Source organism: Pseudopipra pipra, chromosome 18 (genome assembly GCF_036250125.1).
Source record: "Pseudopipra pipra isolate bDixPip1 chromosome 18, bDixPip1.hap1, whole genome shotgun sequence".
In the NCBI taxonomy this organism is placed as follows: domain Eukaryota; kingdom Metazoa; phylum Chordata; class Aves; order Passeriformes; family Pipridae; genus Pseudopipra; species Pseudopipra pipra.
Genome location: NC_087566.1, coordinates 6,926,991 through 6,946,084, shown reverse-complemented (window position 1 = coordinate 6,946,084; position 19,094 = coordinate 6,926,991). Strand labels below are relative to the sequence as shown.

Below are 19,094 nucleotides of genomic sequence, written 5' to 3'. Positions count from 1 at the left end.
GGCACGCGGGAGCGCGAGCCCGTGCCGGCGCCGGTGTCGGTCCCGGCGGCAGTGCCCGTACCGGCCGTGGCACCGCAGCCGTGCGGGGTCCCGGGCCCGGGAGAGCCCCGGACCGCGCTCTCCGCAGCTGCACCGTCACCCCCGGCCCCCGTGCTGCTGCCTGTGCCAGCGCTGCCGTCACTGCTATCGCTGTAATTAATCACCGCCGTCGCTAATGAGCGGCGTGGGAGCGCAGGAAAACGCCACCCGAGGTGCTCGGACGGGATGGAAAACGGGGAATGAGGCCGAGGAAGCGCCCGGTGCGGAGCGACAGCGTCCGAGGGGAATAAAAACTCATTGAGAGTGAATTGGTCTTTGATTGCAGTTACGGCTGTTAATTAGTTCCCAGGTGGATCCCACCGGCGGGCCCGCAGCCCCCCGTCCTGCCGCACGGACGGAGCCCGGAGCCCTCCATGGTCCGAGTGCTCTGGAGGTGCCCTGAGTCCCCCCAGCCGAGACGGTCCCCGCGGGTGCTGGTGGGGTCCAGTTGAGGAGGCTCCTGCCCTTTCCCACACCACCTCTTTTCCTCCACACGGAGGGTCTCCCATGTCCCAGCAACAGCATGGGGAGCAACTCCCCTGGGAAGACCACCCTGCACCATGTCCCACCCGGCTCCAGCACAGGGCTGGCACAGGCCAGGAAGGCAGAGTGTCCCGCGGCCGCGCTCATGCACCACCAACCCCCGAGCAGCTCTAATCTTCTGTTTTTTTAATTTGCCTCACAAGGTAGAGTACATCCAGGGAATGTGCAATGTACAAGGAAAGTGCTGGGCAGGCGAGCGCGAGGGGAGGCGGGGGTGCCCCACGGGGCCCGGGACTCGTAGCTAGCAGGCGGCACGCTCAGTCAGAGGGCGCGTCGGGGGTGACGAAGGTGCCCTTCTGGTCCCACTGCATGTCCCGGATGCGGCGGATGGACTGGATCTGGGGCTGGAAGGCAGACCACTCATTCCAGTGTCGGAAGTCTCCGGTCTCAAAGAGGTACTGGTAGCCTCTGTAGCCAGGGTACTGGTACCCGACCCAGCTGCAGGGAAAGCAAAGACAGGGCACCTGAGCGGGCTCAGGTGTTACAGGCAGCAGTGCCACAGCCGGTACACACTCAAGGAGCCGGCAGAGCGCCCCTGCCTCCCTGCGCTGGGCACAACCCTGGGTGATGGGCCACCAAAACAGCCATGTGGTGCTTTCTGGCTGCCTGAGAGCCCCGTGTGGGTGCTCAGAGCAGCAGCAGTGGATCGGGGCACAGGGGAGGACAGGGAGCCTGACACAAGACAGCTGCCACTGCAGCCTGGCTTACGTTCCACTGGGCACCTGCACGCTGCCCACACGGTCGCAGAAACCATAAGCCCAGAGGCTGGGCACATCGTCCTCCTGGATTTCCATCTTGTTGCCCTTGAAGTCAGCAGACTCGTAGAGGGAGATTTTGTGGTCCTCAGCCTCCTGGGGAAGACAGAGGGAAGGTGTTGGCTCGCATGGCTGAAGCCCTGGAGCTGCTGCAGCGAGGCATCGAGCAGCACAGTCCTGCCCTGGGCAGACCCCGGCAGGTGCTTCCTGCTCCCAAGCACTCACCATTTTGATGGGACGCATGGACATGAAGCAGTCGCTCCGGTAGCTGCTGGACCAGGTGTCCCAGCGAGGGTACTCGCCCTTCTCCAGGATGAACATCTCCCCACGCATGTTGGCCTGCTCATAGGCCACCCAGCTGGGGAGAGGGGTGGGCAAATGGCAGGTCAGATGCCACCCTGCAGCTCCCCTCCTGCTCTGCCAGCCTGTGGAGTGCTGGAGGGGACTCCCAGCATCCAAAAAGGCTGCAGGTACCAGGAGTGGCCCCACCACCCTGCTCCAACCTTTCTCCCAGCCCAGGCACTGTGGTCTGGGCAGAGCTGGTGCTGATGCGAAGCAGAGGTGAGGACTCTTGGCTGGAAGCTCAGTGGTATGTGTGTCCAAACCTGCAGCTGCACCCCTTCCTCAGCTGGGGAGCAGTGGGACCCCCAGGCAACTGGTGATCCCCACACGCTGCACACCACAGAGTCATTTCAGGACTCTGTTTTCCCTCCCGCACCCCCAGGCCCAGGCTGCCCAGGCTGTCTAATCCTGGCACGCTCACACGCCTCACTGCACCAGTGCCAGCCAGTGCTGGCACCCGGCCCACTGCTGGGGCACGGGGCTTGCTCAGCTGCAATGTCACCTCTTTAGCAGTGCCACGAGGTGCTGCAGTGCTGTGAATGTCATGGGCCTGGGGCCTCAGAAGCCCTTGGCACCACAACAGCCCTGCATTTGCTGCTTCCCATTTCCCTGCAAAACTGGGCTCTTCCTGCTAATGCCAACAGGTGTTTTCCCGCTGGCAGGAGACATTCAGGTGCCCCAAGCAGCATGTCCTAACACTGGCTTCTAAGGCTCAGCTTGGTTGATTTTGCTTTTCTCTTTCCTTAAGCACATTTTTAGGCACAGAATCTCACCAGTGACTCTCAAGAAGCCTCCATGGGCCCCAATGATACCTAAGTTCTCTGTTCACCCAATTTAACCCTTTATATCTAGTGCAGCTTCCCAGGTGTCACACCTGAGCTCCTTCCAGGCTTCTCCATCCCCCTTTCATTTCAAGAGTTGAGCATTCTGGGTTCCTAATAAAAAAGTCATTGGTGCTACATGGTGTCATTTGAGGTGACCACAGGTCACTGTCCTGATCCCTCAGGGCCGGTGTCAGGGCAAGCTGTGTCCTGTGCATCCTGCTTAAAGCCCTGCAAGCCCCCCTGCCCTTCAAGCACACCATTTCCAGCCAGGCACAATGCGGAGGGATGCTCTTTCAACATGGAGATCATCTGTCTGTTCAGTTATCTGCTTTGGGGATCGTTTATGTCCCTGCCTGTGTCAACTGTTCCCATGGCTTTCAGACCTGCCCAGCCCCATTGTCACTGCTCAGCTGCCTGGGTGCAGGCAGGCGTGTGAGTCATCCCTGCCTGTCCTTGCCCACTCCAACCTTGTCTCCATAGTGGCCCAGACCACCAGCCCGGTCCAAGGCTCCCAACTCATTTCACCTTGGCTTCTTTAAAATCCGCAGGTTCCTTGCATTCCATGGACAGCTCCAGGTGTCCAGGTGGACACCTTTCTTCAGCACTTGGCTTTGTCTGGTGCCCTTTGCTTTGCAAGTGGCCCTGGCATCCTTCCCACCCACCCTGGCCTTCTTGCCCCCCTTGAAGGAGATCTGGGACCCCCACCCTGCTCCTGTGCTGGCCCTCCACCGCTCTGCCCAGGCTGCAGGGAAATGCCCCTGTATGCCACATTGTGCCCAGGGCTGCCCCCAGGGCTGTGTCCCCACCCCCTTGGGGCATCCCCAGGGACACGGTCCCCTCTGTGGCTGGGGTCACTTACGGTCCAGAGATGACAATGACACTGCGCACCCGGTCGAAGCCGCGGTCAGCCAGGTTCAGGCACTCGGCGGTGAACTCCATCTGCCTGCCCTGGAAGTTCTCCTGGTCAAAGACGACGATCTGGGGGTACAGGAAAAGGGTCAGATGGGGACAGGCATGCTCAGGGAGAGCAGGGTGGTGCTGTGTGTCCCTGCATGACCCTGCACACATGAGCCTACTGCCCCACGTGTCCTCCTTAACTCTCCAAGCCTTCCTGCAGCTTTTCAGCTCTGGTGCCCAGGCAAGCCGAGCTGGGCTCTGTGTATGAGCAGCTCTGTCACAGCACAGACTGAACACAGGAAGGTCCCGCCTGACAGCTGTCCCTGGTCCAAGATGGCCTCATCCAGCTCCCATTTTTGATGCTGCAAAGCCACATCTCCCTGTGCCGGTGCCCAGGTTGCTGGGAAGAAGCTGCTTCTTCCAGAGCTGCATCCATGCCATGGCCTTTGCTACCTGGCACATGCACAGTGTCACCACAGTCCTTGCATCACTTGCCCCTCATCCCCAGCCCCGCTGCAGTGCCTCGGTGGCATTCTGCCCTAGAATCACTGCAGCGTTTCAGTGCTGGCCCTGTCACCTACAGTGTCCCCTCCACCCTCCCTGAGCACCACAGAACCCCCACATGCAGAGGGTGACCAGAGGGAGCAGTTGGCAGCAGCCAGTCCTGATGCTACAACCCAGGGGACAGCGTTTCCAAAGCCTGTGGTCCCCAATGGTCACTGATGAGCTGTCCTGACCAAGGAACTCCCAGAGTGTCCCTCCTGCAGCAGTTGCCCAAATCCTGTGCCTGTGCCAGAGGGACAGAGCAGGGAGGGATGGTGGCACCTGCGCTCACATCCTGCTCTGGGAGGGGGGTCCTTCCCTGTGGGATGATCTCCTCCTGCCCCAGAGATGCTGCCACTGTCCTGCAGCCCCGGAGTGTGTCCTGCGCGTGGGGAGCCGCGGCGCTTACCCTGAAGGCTTCTGGGGAGGGCTCCTCGCCCTTGCTGTTTGCGACAGGAGCAGGGTCAAGGGATGGAGTTGGCGCAGGAACTGCCTTCTCCTTCTCCTCTGCAGCCTGTCCAGGAGCAGTGGGTTTTGTGGTCTCAGACATCGCGGTGGTGGGCTCAAGTCTGTGACAGGGCACCAGCAGCATGTTAGAGGAAGGCATGGTTGGGGCACCCACCACCCGCCCCAGGGATGGTCACATCGGGATGGGGTCTCTCAATGGGGTAGGTGGCCAGGGCCAGGAGAGAAGCCGCTGGAAGGTTCTCCAGCAGGCACAGGCAGAGGATCTGCCTTCACCAGGAGGATCGCATGAGGTTCTGGTGTCCACACTCTCCTTCTGTGGTCAAAAGATCTCTATCACTGCAGAGGTCCTACCACTGTGGGGGTGCCCAGGGCAGCCCCCAGCTCTGTGTCCAGGCACTCCCTGCTCTCCCTGGCCAGGCTGGGGCCTGACACTGCGCCGGGCACTGGGGCCACCCCGCACGGGGTGCGCATGGGAGCCCAGGGGGCACGGGGTCAGCATGTGAGGAGTGGGAAGGGGACAGCCCTGGTCTGCTGAGGCCCTGCAGCAGGCACCCTGCTGCGGCCCTGCAGGTGAATGTCACCAGCAGCTCCCCAGGGAGAGGAGGGCAGTGGGATGCTGAGCACCGAGGTGCTCCCAGACGTGATGACCACAGCAATGGCCATGGCTTAGACCCTGCATTTCCCTCTCCCCACCTCGGGTCCGGCTGCAGCCCGGTGCCCGGGGACTTTGTCCTCTTACCTGGGCAGCTGCTGCTTCTTGTTGGAGTGAGCGGGCTTGTGTTTCGGGGCGCCGCGAGGCCCCCACTTTATAGCCTGGCAAGGGCAGACCCCCGGGCGGGCACACAAAGGAACTGCCAGCTCATCAGTGTCTGCGCGGCCGCCCAGTCATCACATCCTGCAAAGCGCTGGGCGAGCTGGAAGCCTCTCCCCGGCCCCGTGCCCAGCCGCTGAACCCAGCACTTTCCTTTGTGCCCGCGGCACAACAGAAGACCTGACCGTGCCACTTTGCAGCGCGCGGCGGCACCCGCTGCCCCGCGTGCGGCAGCCCCGGCAGGGCATATATAGCCCTGGCACGGCCAGGCCAGCGCCGGCACCGGCACAGGCACACTGCCCTCCCCTGCCCACCGCCCCTGGCACCAGGCTCGCACGGACGCCCCAGTGCCACTGCTGCCGCAGCCCCACAGCGCCCAGCCTGCAGCCACACTGTACCCATTTCTCCCCTCCAAACACTGAACCTCTTGCTTTGAACATCACTCTGTGCCCATAAGTGCCTGCAGCAGTGCTCTGAAGATGCCAGAAAGTGAGACCTGAGTGTTCTGAAATGCTTCAGAAACTGTTTTTTTTCTCAAATGATGTGTAATTGAAGCTGACACTTTCTGAACCATCTGAGTGCCTGAAAATGGAAAATGGTGTTTGCTCTCTGTTGGGAATGTCCCTGCTCACTGGCAGGGCTGTTCTCTTGCTTTTTAGCCCATTTGCCCCGTGCTGTGCTCCCCCTGTACCACCCCTAGTTTTGCCACCACCACACTCACGGTGCCAAACCCCATACAGTGTTTTGGGGCATCAGCTCTGTCTGACTGGCACAGGAGAAGGGTTGCAGGGTGGCTGGATGGGGACATGCCAGCACTGGGCTCTGTGGCAGATGAGCCTGAGGTGCCACTTCTCCTGCACGCCATGGTACCTTGGGGAGACCTTCTCCTGAGTTCCTCTGAGCCTCTGATCAGATCCTCTCCCTGTTTGCCTGCTGTGATCCTTTTCATCCTGTAAATACCTGCACACTCCTTTGGAACACCCCCAGCTTCCCGCAGCATCCAGCATCAGTGCTCCTGGGCACTACCTCACCCGAGGGTGTGTGGTCAGAGAGTTCAGAGCCCTGTGTTTTGCCCTCATCTTTTGTTCCCCTCATGTGTCACCCAGCAGCAGTGGGATCCAGCTGTGCCCTCTGGGCTATTGCTCAAAATCCCTAACAAAAAGGAAGTATTGATCTGCTCTTTTCCCGAGGTTTTTTGGCGGCCGCGCTGTGCCCATGATGTGGCTGGGTGTGGGGGCTGCTGCCCCATTACCCTGGGCACTGCCACAGTCTGGTTCTCACCTGGACACTGGGCAGTGGTTTAGGATTCATGATTTCAATTGGCACCATGGATTTTACCCGACTTTCTAATTTAACCTGCCCTCTCTTCCTCTGGGAGCCAGAGTGGATGTTCTACCTGGCTGCCTCCCCTGTGCCTCCTGGGCATTAATCAGCAGGTCTCACCCACCCCCTGCTCCTGACTCTGCTTCCTCTTCCAAATCCCAGCACCTTTGAAATTGGGTATTGGGAAAACATTTCAGAGGGACTGAGCTCTGCTCCTGATGGCTGCTCTGTGCTGCTCCACGTTACTCTGATCACACAGTAGCTCCATGGTTTTCCTGAGCCAGTGCTGTGGCAGGGCTGACAGCAGGGATCTGTCCTCGGTGGTTCCTGAGCACCCCAGACACAAAATCTCTGTCCTCCCTGTGCACCATCCCTGCCGCTGGCTGCAGGTGCTTTAGAAAGCCCCTCTCTGCTCCATCCCACCCTGGCACGGGGGTGCCTGTGGGATGCGCAGCTCCAACAGCAAAGCACAAGGCCAGAGCTGGCACAGCAAGGCTGCAGAGGGCACGGGAATGGGCACAGGGGTTTGTTCTGCCCTGGTGAGTTCCACTGCCCACGGAGCTCCCGCTGCTGCAGCCCTGCCCAGTGCTGAGTGGTACCGTGGGTACACCCGGCACAGCCCAGCTCTGTGGCCATATCCCCGTGCCAGGACATGGCGTGGAGAGCAAGCGCATGGTGGTCACTGTGCTGGTGGCCAGCACAAGCTGAGTTTAGCTCAGGCCACTGTAAGAGGTTGGGGACAAATTGTGCCAAAAGGCTTTTGCTGGGGTTGCAGATGTCGGGACAGCCTGTGCAGCCGTGGTGCAGCCGGGGATGGCTGCTTGCATTGAGCCCCCCAGGCTGCTGTGCTCGCCTGCTCTGCCTCCCCTGCAGTGCCCAGGGCTGACGGGGCTGCAGCTGCACGAAGGATGCTCCAGCTCAGCTCCCTGGCAGTTTCCTGGCAAATGCTGTCCCAAAACACAGCTCTCTCTGGGAATACAAGTTTTCTCACTTGGCCTAACAGCCTCCATTGGCTGCTGCCTGCTCTGAGGTGCAGGCTGGGTGGGTGGCTCTGCCCAGCCCTCGGAGCCCTGGCATGCTCCTGACACGACCCCGGGGTGATTTATGAGGTGTGGGGGTCACGGTGAGTAAAGCTAAAAGGTATTTAGGTTCCCAAAATGCAGGTGCAGCAGACTCTTTTCAGTGCACAGAGGCAGGAGGCTGCTGCAGCAGCGGCCCAAAACATGACCTACACCTCCAGTCCCTCACATGCCTTTGCAAACCCACCCCTCACTTCCCATGCCCTTGTTCCCTGCTTGTTACAGTGTCCATGGCTGCTGTGTGCCCACCCTGCAATGAACTGCCCTGGATTTCAGGGAGAGCTGTTCTGCCCTCCCAGGGAGAGCAAGTACAGACGTGTCCTTCCTCCCACTTCCCAGAACTGGGTGAGGAAATCTCCCTGCGCCCCCAGTGCAGGCAGTGCTGCCTGCAGGCAGGAGGAGCACTGCCAGAGTGGGAACACGGCCCCAGCTCAGCCCTGTGCTGGGGAGGGCACGCTGCAGAAATGCTGGCAGACCCGGGGGGCAATGCCCCGGCTCTGGAGCTGTGGGGCCGGGGGTCAGAGCCCACGCCCGGTGGGCCCGCTCGATGTCCCGGCTCATCAGCGTCTCTGACACGTTTCCTTTGTTCTGCCCGGTCCCTCCTCCCCGCCATGTGCTGAGTTAGGGGTTTCAGTAATGCTCCCCTGGGCTCTGTCTCTATCTGGAGGCTATAAAAACCCAGCCAGAGGCTGCGGGACGTGTCACCTCCCTGGGCACCAGTGCCTCACCCCAGGTAAGCGGCAGAGCCTGGGGCAGCTGCCCTGTCACCGTGGCTGGGGCCTGGGAGCAAGCAGTCGTGGGAACACGTGGAGGAGCATCCAAGATCTGGGGTTAGACCTCACCTTGGCACAGGAAGCAGTGGCAGTGGATTGGGGGACTGGGGGCTTGGGAGACTGGGGAATCAGGGGTCATCGCTGGCCATGGCAGTGGCAGGGTGCTGATACTCAGTGTGGGCACATGGCCACCTCCACAGCACTCCCAGCTCAGCACTCCTCTGCCTGCACTAGCTGCATGCACGGGTGCTTTGGCTCAGGGATCTGCCAGTGGGAGGAGTCTCCCCGGGCACGGGCAGGCAGTGCTAGGATGGCTGCCAGGGACAGGTGCCCACTGCTCTGCACAGCCCAGGCAGCAGCTCTGGGTAGGCAGGGAGAGCCCTAGCCCATGCTTTTCTGCTCCAGCAGGAAGCAACCCCCTTTTTGCCACCCACGCTTCTGGTGAAGAGATGTGCGTGGGCTCCTGAGGGTGTTTCATCTGGGCAGAGGGGCAGTTTTGACAGTCCTGTTCCCCTGTGCCCTGGCAGAGCCACCATGACCCACCGCTGCAAGAGATCCTCCGGTCTCTGGAAGGTACAGGAGCCTGGGCAGTACCAGCACCACATCCTGTGAACATCTGGGAATGGGGCTGCAGCGTCTACTCAGGGCCTCCGCACCCCCGGAGCCCCCTGACTCCCTCCATCCACCCCCAGATCGCGGTGTGGGATGAGCCTTTTTTCCAGGGCAAGAAGCATGAGTTCACCACCGACTGCTACAGCACCCTGGATCATGGCTTCAGCACCGTCCGCTCCTGCAGGATCGAGAGCGGGGCGTGAGTGGGGGTCTCGGGGCACTGCTACCTCACGGTGCCACGGGACCCCATGGATGGAGGGGGGTTGGGGGATGGAGGTATCCAGTGCCTTTTGCCACCTGAGCCATGGGGCCGCCTCCTCTGGACACCCGTTGTGCGCAGCGGGCACAGCCCTGGCTGTGAGTGGGGCGGTGGGCACCCCGAGGGTCTCAACCCCCTCCCGCCCCGGTAGGTGGGCAGGCTTCGAGCACTGCGGTTTCCAGGGGCAGCAGTTTGTGCTGGAGCGCGGCGATTACCCGTGCTGGGAGGCGTGGAGCGGCAGCAACGCCTACCATGTGGAGAGGATGTGCTCCTTCCGCCCCATCGCCTGCGCCGTGAGTGCCCCCGCCCCGGCTCCCCCCGCGGGGCCGGCCAGGTGAGCCGGGCAGGGCGGCCGTGCCAACACCGTGCTCCTCTTGGCCGCAGGACCACGGGCGCAGCCGGCTGATGCTCTTCGAGCAGGAGAACTTCCAGGGCAAGCGGGCAGAGATGAGCGACGACTGCCCCTCCCTGCCCGCCCTTGGCTGGGGCAGCAGCACCGTGGGCTCCTTCCTTGTCCGCTCCGGCGCGTGAGTACCCGGGGGCTCGCACCCTGCCAGGACCCAGCACCGAGGCACGCGGCGGGGCCGAGGATGCTCTGGCAGCTTCTGGCACCCGCAGCGCGGGGGCTCCATGGTGCTGCCAGCCCTGAGCCACTGCCGTTCTCTGCTCTGTCGCAGGTGGGTCTGCTCGCAGTACCCGGGGTACCGAGGCTTCCAGTACCTCCTGGAGAGCGACAGCCCCGCAGGCGAATACAAGCATGTGCGGGAGTGGGGCTCCCACGCACAGACGGGACAGGTCCAGTCTATCCGCAGGGTCCAGCAGTGACTGCGGTGCCGGAGCCCCTGCACCACCGGCCACGTGCCCTGGGCACCGTCTGTCCCGCGGGGCAGTGGGGGCAAAGCTCAATAAAGGCTCAGTTGTCCAAGGCGGCACTGGCAGTTGGGGAAGGGGGGACCATGAGGGTGTGTGGTCGGGAGTGATGTCATGTGTGGAGGCAGAGTGGGGGGTCTGCAGGGGCATGGATGGAGTGAGTGGGATCTTTTCTGCCCCTGCAACCAGCACATGTCCCTGTCACAGGCAGGTAAAGCCCTGTGCCAGCCCAGCTGCAGGCTCAGGGGCTCTGCAGAACCCCCACATCCCACTACACTATAGACCCCGTCTGCTCTACCAGCACCTGCCAGGGGCTGGAAGGAGCTGCAGGACTCAGCAAGTGGCAGGTGCATGCTGTGCACCTATCCCCACATTCATGCACACCCCTGCACCCATCCGAGCACTGATCCCTTACTGCCCTACGCCCAGTGCACAGCCAAAGCTGGAAATGTGGCAGGAAAAGGCTGGTCTAGAAAAATTCCTCATTTCAGAAGAGCTCTGGAGAAAAGGTTTGATGTGATGAAAATGTCCCATCCATGACATTTGCAGTAGCAGGGCCACCAGTGGAGGGAATGGGGAATGCTGCCCAGAAAGGGATTCTGTCTGCTGGAATCACAATAAAAAAGGCAAAATAGAAGAAGAAACAAAAAGTTTTGGGAAGGGCTGAGTGAAACCCTCCTGCACCCCAGGGCAAACCCGTCCAGGGCCAGCAGCCAGCGAGACCCAAGGAGTGGAGCTTCCTGGCCTCTCTATGGCCAAAGATGGGGGGGACCCCTGTCCTGGGCCCCCTTCCGACCCTGCCTAGCTCCTGAGCCCCAGGGTGGGGCAGGGGGCTGGGTGATGATCCAGCACACAGCCAGACACGGTGGACAGCTGGCAGAGGGACCGGTGGTCCCCAGGGACCCGGCAGGGACCTGGAGAACAATGCAGGAGCCCAGCAGCTGCACAGCTCTGAGGAGGGGCTGTCACGGCCCTCTGACCGGGAGTGGGGCTGTCCCCGGGATGGAGGGGCTGTCCTCCGGCAAGGCTGTGTCCCCAGGCCGGGCTGGGTCTCTTGCCATCCCCCCTACCGAGCCCAGCCACATCCTGCCCACCACGGCCCCAGGGATGTGCCCGCAGCAGCCCCTGCCCAGCGACCCGTGTCCCCTGGGCCACCCCAGGGCTGTGGGGTGCCCACACCACCCCAAAGGGCTGTGGGGAGCCTGTGACACCTCGGGGGACGGTGTCCTGGCAGGGGGCATGACAGTGGCCTTTCTATCGGCTGTCGTGGCAAAGGGGTCCCCGGGGTCTCCCGAAGCGGGATCGGTGCAGAGAAGTGCGGGAAGGGTGCGGGGAGCGATGCGGGAGCAGGGCTGGAAGCGATGCGGGAGCGATATGGAGCGGAGAGCAGTGCGGGAGTGCTGCGGGGGGAAGGTGACTTGGTCGCATTTCCAGCATTAAAATTTAAAGCGAGTTGCAGCATCCTCCTACGCCGTAGGTAGGGCCGGGGGGGCCGGGGGCTGCGGGAGGAGGAGTTTGCGCGGCCGCCTCTTCCTCAGGGATGCTCTGGGAAAGCTCCAGCACAAAGGAGCGGCGCGGAGGGCAGAAGCGAGCGGAGCCGGCGCCCCCCAGCCCCAACCCGGTCCCCGGGAGCAGGTAACGCTCCGCGGACATCGCTCCGTTCCCTCCGGATGGAGGTGGGGCACCAGTGGGGTCTGGGGGCGCGGGGAGCCCGCGGGCCGCCCCCACCTCGGGGCGGGAGCGGGGGGCGATGCCGCCCCGGGGCTCGGGGGGTCCTGTGGGCATCGCTCCGGGGGGTGCGGAGCCGGCAGGCGGGGCTACTCCTGCCGCTCCGTCTCCAAAAAATACACCCCACCCCTCCCATATATTATTCCCTATAATCCCATGAGAGCCTCGCGCCCCGGCAGGAGCCCCCGCTTCCCGGGGGTGCCAGACTGGGGCAGCCCGGGCCCCTTCCCTTTGTTAAGGCAGGGGCAGCCGCTCATCCCGCAGCCTGTTCCCGGCCGCTTCCCGGCCCGGCCGGCGATCCCGCGTGATCCCGGTCCGGAGGCGGCACCGGGCAGCCTGGCCCACCCTGGACACAGCCTGCAGCCCCCGGCCCAAATCAGAACTAATTGCTGCACCGCTTGTTTGTATTTTTTTTCAGAATCCTCACCAAGAATAGGGCTCCTGCCAGGTAAATGGATTCTTGCCTGATTTTCAATGCCCCTGGGAAGAATTGTAGCCAAAATGCTGGTTTACTGCTTTGTCTCCTAATCCCCGTTTTCTCCTGAAGCTGGGGATCCTGGGTGGGGATTAGAGGCGAGGCTGGGGCCAACACTCCTGGGGCACAGCACAGCCCCTCCTTCAGAGTTAACCTGCCAGATGCTCCTCTTGCGGAGCCATTTTCTCTCCCTCATTGTCTTGCAGCCTTTTGTGTGTGTGAGTAGGTCCTGCCCAGGGCCCCAGGAGGAGCCCAGAAATAATCAGGTTTTCTGGCGTTCTGGGTTTTCAGGGAGCCTTTCACACCCTCACCCTCCCTTCTCCCAGGCTGCAGACTCAGAGCTGCAGACAAAGGTGGTAGTGCCTGGCACTGCTGCAGCAGCACGGGAGCCTGGGATGTGCCAGAGCCTAGGCTCTGCTGGATGGCAGCAAGGGTCAGGCAGCGATGGCAGGGCCCAGGGCAAAGGTATTTGGCCACCCTGCTGGGAGCTGGGGGACTGGGGTGCCCAGATGCCACATCCCACAGATCATCTCTCTGGGCACAGGCAGTTCATGGCAATGCCGTGCCTGCTGTGGCCTTATCTCCCTGCTCCTGCCTGCTGTGGAGCCTGTGCTCCTGTCCCTCCCTCTTCACTCCAAGGGGGGGGTCTAGCCCCTGTTTAACCCAGGTGCTCAGCAGCACCGTATGTGCCACCCACCCTGTGTGGCAGAGGAAGCTCTGGCTCATGGCTGGCAATCACTGCTCACTGTGCCCCAGACAGAGTGTTTAGCTGAGCCCTGCCTGCACAAAATTGTTTTCCCTCCCTGTCTCCTGGGATGTGTTTCGTTCCCGGGTGAGAGAGGCCATCCCACAGCCATCATGTCCCGCCTGCCTCACCACAGGCACCTCCCGCTCTGATCCCACCTCCCGCTCAGATCCAGGCAGGGGATCCATTTATCAGATGCTCGATGGCATCTCCGGAGCTCATTCCCGCAGCTGGGTTGCAAATGCTGCCTGGACATGCTGTCCCCATGGGAGGGACTGTCCTGCCAGCAGTGCCTGCGGCATGTGGTGACAATGAACAGCGGGAAGCTGGAGCAGCTCCACAGCTGAACATGCAGAGTCATCACGGCCCAGCTCCCCCAGGACCTGCTGCAGTCCTGGCTTTTCCAGGTGGGCAGGGCAGGAGCAGGAGCAGGGCAGCAGCAGGAGAAAGGCAGGAGCAGGAGCAGAGCAGGAGCAGGAACCGGAGCAGGTCAGAAACAGGAGCAGGGCAGAAGCAGGAACAGGGCAGGCAGTGTGGCTGGCTGCAGACATGGGCTGGCTGCTGGCACCAGCCACGTGTCCCTGTATCCCTGTAGAGGTGGAGTAGCATCCACCACAGTGCAGTTGTGACTGCCAGCTGTCCCAGTACAACTGGTGCCTGCGAAACCACAGGGTCCCAGTGACCCAGCTTAACCACAGGGCAGGAGCAGAGCTGGCAGAGGCAGCAGTGGCAGTGGCAGTGAAAGTCAGTCCCTGCCCCCAGTGCAGGGGTTCCCACACCAGGTAGGGACAGTTTGGGGCATTGCCACCATTTCTGATGTGGTGGTTCCTGGTGCCCCCCTGTGCCTGGTGGTGGGTCTAGCTCCCCGCTCTGCAAGGGGAAAGGGACAGGAGGATCCCTGCCCAGCCCTCCTGCCAGGCTCCTGCCAGCTTGGCTCGGCTCTGCCTGAGGACGGTGCTGTGTGTCTCTCCCTTGCTGCGTTGGTTGTTTCTTTTGCAGCTGCTAATGACTGACCTGAAGTCTGTTCACACAGTCCCCTCGCGGCCTCCACAGCGCAGAGCCACACAGGATGGGGGGACATTGCACGGCACTTGCATAGCTGGTGACCACAGGTAGGATCCCCAGGGAGGGGACACAGGCAGTACCAGCCCCAAGCTCTCCCACCCCTAGCAAGCTGGGAGGGCTCTGGGCAGCCAGGAGCCTTCCTGCCCAGGTTCCAGTGGTGTCCAGGGGGTCACACCATCTTCAGGGCCACCTGCATGAGAGAATGCTCACCAGTGGGGAGGGGGTGGTTGCCACGCTGCCCAGGGTCTCACAGCATCTCTGCTCCCCAGTGCCACCACCCCAGAGGCACGGCCTCAGCTCCTGCCTGGCCAGACCGGCTGTGCCTGGAGAGGAGCCAGGCTCGGGGAGCCGACGTCGCCACCTGCACACAATGCCAGAGCCGGGCTGGCCCCAGCAGAGCAGCCTGGTGCTCAGTGCCATGGGCCAGAGCCACGAGCCTGGCCACTGCGGGGGACACAGCCGAGGACACGGCGCTGGGGATACCTGAGGACACGGGTCTGCACGTGCGCGTGGTTTTCCTGCAAGGTGCTGGGGTCCCCTTCCCTTCCGCTGCTCCACCCCAGCCATGGGCAGGATGCGACCCATCCCCTTTCCTGAACACAGTGTAGGGAGAGGGAGAAGAGGAAGACTACAGGGATGGAGCTGTGCCAGCTCCTCAATGAGACACAATGGCCAGAGCACAAAGGGACTCTGGTTGTCCCCACTGATCCTGCCTGTCCTTCTGTCTATTGGTGAAGTCCTGGTGCTTTCTGCCCTGGAACTGCCTTGCAGTGCTAGTGCTGTGTTCCAGCAGGACCCTGTCTCCCCTGCCCTGTGGAGCAGCCTGGAGTGTGTGGAGGGACATGGGCAGTGAATCCTCCTCCCATGACCTCTGTGGGGGTGGCAGTGGCCCAGTAAGTGGTTGGGCTGTGGCTGCACCGAGCAGTCGCTCCAGCCCCTGTCTCTGCACAGGAGGGAGAACTGGGAATGAGGTGGGCTGGGAGCTGAGGGCAGACACAGCTTGTGGCAGGTGTTAGAGCCTTGAAGTCCAAGCTGGAAAAGCATCCTCTTGGAGACCAGCAGGAGTTAGTGCTGCAGGAGGAGGTAACCCAGAGGTACATGGGGCAGAGGGTGCCCTGGGTGCCCCACCACAGCCCTGTTTCTCAGGGCACAGTGCTCTTACTGCCCCTCAGAGCACTGCTTAGCTCCATGGAGAGGCAGCTTCTGACAGGGAAGGAGTAAGCTGTGGACCACTTTTCCTCTGCTCCATGGCATGGTTTTCCCTGCTGAATCTCTTCCTCCCTTCACAGGCAATGGGAGCTCAGTGGAGACCCAGAGCAGCTCTCTGCAGAAGCCCTGCTCTTGCAGAGCTGCCCATAGCCTTGCCCCAGGCATGGTCAGTAATGTTTTCACCCCTTTCCTCTCTGCTTCTTCCAGCTCCTTTAGTGCCCTGACCTGAGTCACTGCCTTGCACTGCTGGGACTGTCTCCTCCATGCATCCAGTCTCCCACCCTCACCAGTACCAGGAGTGGGAAGCACACTCTGTGTGGGGACACACTGCTTGGGGCATTTGGTACCTCACTGGCCTGGATGAGAGGGGCAGATCCTTGCAAAGCATTTAACTCAGAACAGGTTACATCATGCAGGTTAAACCCTCCAATAACACCTTCCCAAATCTCGATGTGGTAGCAACGCCCCAAAACGCCTCCTGCTCTTGTGAGCCAGAGCCCTGCTGCTCACTGGGCCCAGCTCTGCATGCTGCCGCTGCGCTCCGACATTAACCTACTAACCCGCTGGGACCCTGTGCCCTCACCGGGGGCTGGCACAGCCCCTGGCACACGGACTAACCCACTAACTGGCCCCAGTGCATGCCCTACTAACCCACAGCCAGCCCTGCCTCACACCCACTAACTGTGGCGGCAGTGCTGCCTTTAAAGGGGAACGGAAAAGCTGGGAAAGGAGATTTGGAAGTGCCAGGTGTCAGTGCCAGGCTGTACAGGCAGGGACGGGCAAGGGCAGCCCCAGCTGTGGGCAGGAGAGGGGATTGGCAGCCCCTGCCCAGCATTGGGCCGTGTCCATCAAGCTTTGCCTATACAGGCAGCCCCAGCCCCAGCTGTGAGCAGGAGGGAGGACTGGCAGCCCCTGCCCATGCAAGCAGCCCCTGTTCTGGGCAGGAGAGGGGACCAGCAGTCCCTGCCCCAGGCAGGAGAGGGAACCAGCAGCCCCTGCTCTGGGCAGCCCTTGCCAGCACGAGGAGAGGGTTTCTCCTCGCACGCCCTGCCCGGCTCTGCCCGTGAGCCTGTTGCTGACTAGGAGCCTAAAACGGTTTTATCAGCAGAAGCTTTTCAGTTCCTTTTTAAGCCAGTAGATCTCTGTTACTAACACATTCCTGAACTGAATTAAACAAACTAACCATTGCTGCTTTTCTCTTCATTTCTCTTCCAGTGTGTGTGTCCTAAGGCAGACCGGTGCCCTGCTTCTGTTACTAACCTGTACTTCTGTTAGCACTGTACTAATCCTTCCTGACCTGTTTCTCTCTTGCTACTAACCAACTCTCTTTGCACTTTGCCTCTCGGATGCTATTTGCCATGACAAGTGACGGTGGCTCCTCCTGGACTTCTGGTTATCAACCTGCAGCACCCCAATTTTCAGTGCTGCTGAGCATCCCTGGCTCCCATTCGGTGCGATGGAAAGGAAGATACCTTTACTGGAGGGTTTTGAAAATTTCCCCATTTGCCTTCTGTTTTCTGAGAAATTTCATGTGGCACAATGAGGAAAAGAGGCTGAGAGGCAGTAGGACAATACAAAACCATTAATAATGACCAGTAATGGCTGTAAAGATCCAGCAAACCCAGAGAGATTCAGCCACAGAGTGATGCTATTGCCCATGAGCCCCACCAGAGCCTGAGTTTGGAGCTCTCCTGGGGCCCCACGTCATCTGTCATGGGGAATGGTCTTGTGCTGCTCCCTGAATTGGCTCACGGACACTCCCGGGCTCCTCTCTTCACTCCCTTTGTCTTTCCACAGTTTATCTTGTGCCTGGTGCATGTGGAAGCTGTTGCCAGCAGCGTGGGCGTGACTAACCATACCTGTGTGTGACCGCTGGGCTGGTAATGAGCCAAGGGCAGGAGGGGGCAGTGGGTATCAGAGGGGGCTCTGCCATCAGGCTGTGATGGAGGCACAGCCTGGGCTTTGCTTTCTGTTTGTCTGTCAGTTGGAGGAACGTTCCCAGCCTCTCAGGGGTCCTGCCAAGGTGAAGGCTCCAGGACCTGGCCTATCAGTGTAGGTTTGGACATGGGCTGGTGACCCAGGGCCAGGCACCACCAGTGTTCAGGACTGCCATGACCAGCGGGGCAAAGCCAAGCCCTGTGTGCCAGCAGAGGATGGTGGCCCTGTGCTGCTGGTAGGCATGGGCTGGCTCATGAGGACATCCCAGACCGTGGCTGCTGTGGGGACACAGCAGTGTGGGGCTGTCCCTACCAAGGGTCAGGGCAGCTCTGTCTGGGGGTTACAGATCCAGGCAGCATCCAGCTCTGGCTGCTCTTTCTTGGCTTTGCTTTATGCTCACTAACCCCATGGTCTCCCCAGTCACTATCACTGGCTGGTGTCACCATCACCCCACAGCAGCTCCTGCCTTCAATGGAAGGCAGAACCAGAGTGGGGTCCCCCCGGATGGCTGGGTCCACCCCCTAATGCTGCCACTACTCCTGGGCATCCCAGCTCTGCACTGACACAAGCCTGCTCCTTCAGCTGGGGTGTCCCTGGGCTCTCAGGCTGATGGGGGTCCCCTCCTCACCCAGCTCCGTGTCTGTCCAACCTCCACCTTATTCCACTAACCGTGTGCCTACCCTTCCCCCACACAGCTGGCACCAGGGTGGGTTTTTGGGCTGATGCTCCTATGTTTGATGGAAGGGGGACACAGGGCCCTGCTGTGGGCTGGGGGCAGAGGAGGAAGCAGGGCTGTGGGGACAGGAATGGGCTAGGAGGATAAGCCAGGTTGGGCACAGGGTGGGCAGGTTCAGGGCTCCTGCACAGGTAGGAGCACCACCAGCACTGGGCTGGGGTTTTCAGAGCCCACCATTGTGAGGGACTCTCCTCTCTGCCCCATAACCCCTCTTTCTGCTCCAGAGCAGCCCTCCTGCACCCAGGGGGACCTCCCCAGGCTGGTCACTGAGGGGAGTCATGGGACCACAAGTCACCCTGATAGCTAAGAGGATGCACTGGGCAAATGTGGCCCTCCAGGGGCAGCCAATGCTACCCACAGACCTGTCAGTGGGGACAGGCCACTTTGGGTAGCTGCTCCCCTTGCAGAGCCACCATTGCTGAGCTGAGCAGGCCTGGAGGGCAGGGAGGCTTCCCCAAACAGCCTGGTTGCTCCTTTCCTCTGCTCCAGCACCTTGGGGCTCCCTGCCCCTGCTCCCCAATTCTTGCAGCTGGCAGAGGAGTTGGTCAGTCTGTCTGTCTGTTTCTCCCACTTCGCTGGTGCAGGGAGGAGTGGGGCTGGGGCACCCCAGCAGCAACATGGGCAGAGGTCAGAAGGTGTCACTCAGCCCTAGGTGCACCATCTTGCCCAGGGTGCCCCAGACCAAGCTGGCCAGGGCTGCCCCTGCTCTGCAGGACCCCACACTCACCCCATGTCAGCACGGTGAGAGCGGGCACAGCCACAGTGGGACTGGACTGGACACTGGAGTGGGGCGTGGGGATGCTCTGGGGCAGGGAGTCCTGGAGTGGCCTCAGCGGTGTGAGCAGGAATCCCGCAGGTCACCACGGCCCTGAGGATGAACCCACAGCCCCGAGGATGTCCCCGCTGCCTGTAATGTCTACTGTGAACATGGCAAGTGTGCAACCACCCTGCAGTCTGGTGTCTTTGTGAGGTGTGGGGGGCTGGGGGAAGCGGGTGGGGTGGGGCAGGGGGTGCCCCAGCT

The 19,094-nt window shown here is 61.4% G+C and overlaps 2 protein-coding genes across 4 annotated transcripts; one reads left to right on the top strand and one right to left on the bottom strand.

Moving 5' to 3' along the window:
* Positions 1 to 730: 730 nt before the first annotated feature.
* On the bottom strand, positions 731 to 5,457 carry CRYBB1 (crystallin beta B1). Of its 3 annotated transcripts, XM_064674858.1 has the most exons (6): positions 5,190 to 5,450; positions 4,392 to 4,551; positions 3,402 to 3,520; positions 1,602 to 1,734; positions 1,330 to 1,472; positions 731 to 1,059 (listed from the first exon to the last, which is right to left on the bottom strand). In XM_064674858.1, exons 2-6 carry the CDS (start codon positions 4,530 to 4,532, stop codon positions 879 to 881), a joined length of 717 nt encoding a protein of 238 aa, XP_064530928.1. In that variant the 5' UTR covers positions 4,533 to 4,551; positions 5,190 to 5,450; the 3' UTR covers positions 731 to 878. The 3 variants fall into 3 exon arrangements, with proteins under 3 accessions (XP_064530928.1, XP_064530926.1, XP_064530927.1); XM_064674856.1 differs by having other exon boundaries at positions 1,330 to 1,734; positions 5,190 to 5,457; XM_064674857.1 differs by lacking the exon at positions 5,190 to 5,450 and having other exon boundaries at positions 4,392 to 4,574.
* CRYBA4 (crystallin beta A4) lies at positions 4,544 to 19,018 on the top strand. The gene is made up of 7 exons (XM_064674861.1): positions 4,544 to 9,009; positions 9,129 to 9,247; positions 9,459 to 9,600; positions 9,692 to 9,834; positions 9,985 to 11,812; positions 12,324 to 14,237; positions 14,460 to 19,018. Exons 1-5 carry the CDS (start codon positions 8,971 to 8,973, stop codon positions 10,130 to 10,132), a joined length of 591 nt encoding a protein of 196 aa, XP_064530931.1. The 5' UTR covers positions 4,544 to 8,970; the 3' UTR covers positions 10,133 to 11,812; positions 12,324 to 14,237; positions 14,460 to 19,018.
* Positions 19,019 to 19,094: the final 76 nt, after the last annotated feature.

What these genes read in the sequence shown, in the direction of transcription:
- CRYBB1 (XM_064674856.1), bottom strand. Translation starts at nt 4,532, where the DNA reads ATGTCTGAGACCACAAAACCCACTGCTCCTGGACAGGCTGCAGAGGAG. An exon ending in CCTCCCCAGAAGCCTTCAGG is followed by an intron (nt 3,521 to 4,391) that starts GTAAGCGCCGCG and finishes CTGTACCCCCAG; the next exon opens with ATCGTCGTCTTTGACCAGGA. An exon ending in GTGCAGGTGCCCAGTGGAAC is followed by an intron (nt 1,060 to 1,329) that starts GTAAGCCAGGCT and finishes CTTTCCCTGCAG; the next exon opens with CTGGGTCGGGTACCAGTACC.
- CRYBA4 (XM_064674861.1), top strand. Translation starts at nt 8,971, where the DNA reads ATGACCCACCGCTGCAAGAGATCCTCCGGTCTCTGGAAG. An exon ending in TGCAGGATCGAGAGCGGGGC is followed by an intron (nt 9,248 to 9,458) that starts GTGAGTGGGGGT and finishes CCGCCCCGGTAG; the next exon opens with GTGGGCAGGCTTCGAGCACT. An exon ending in TCCGCCCCATCGCCTGCGCC is followed by an intron (nt 9,601 to 9,691) that starts GTGAGTGCCCCC and finishes TCTTGGCCGCAG; the next exon opens with GACCACGGGCGCAGCCGGCT.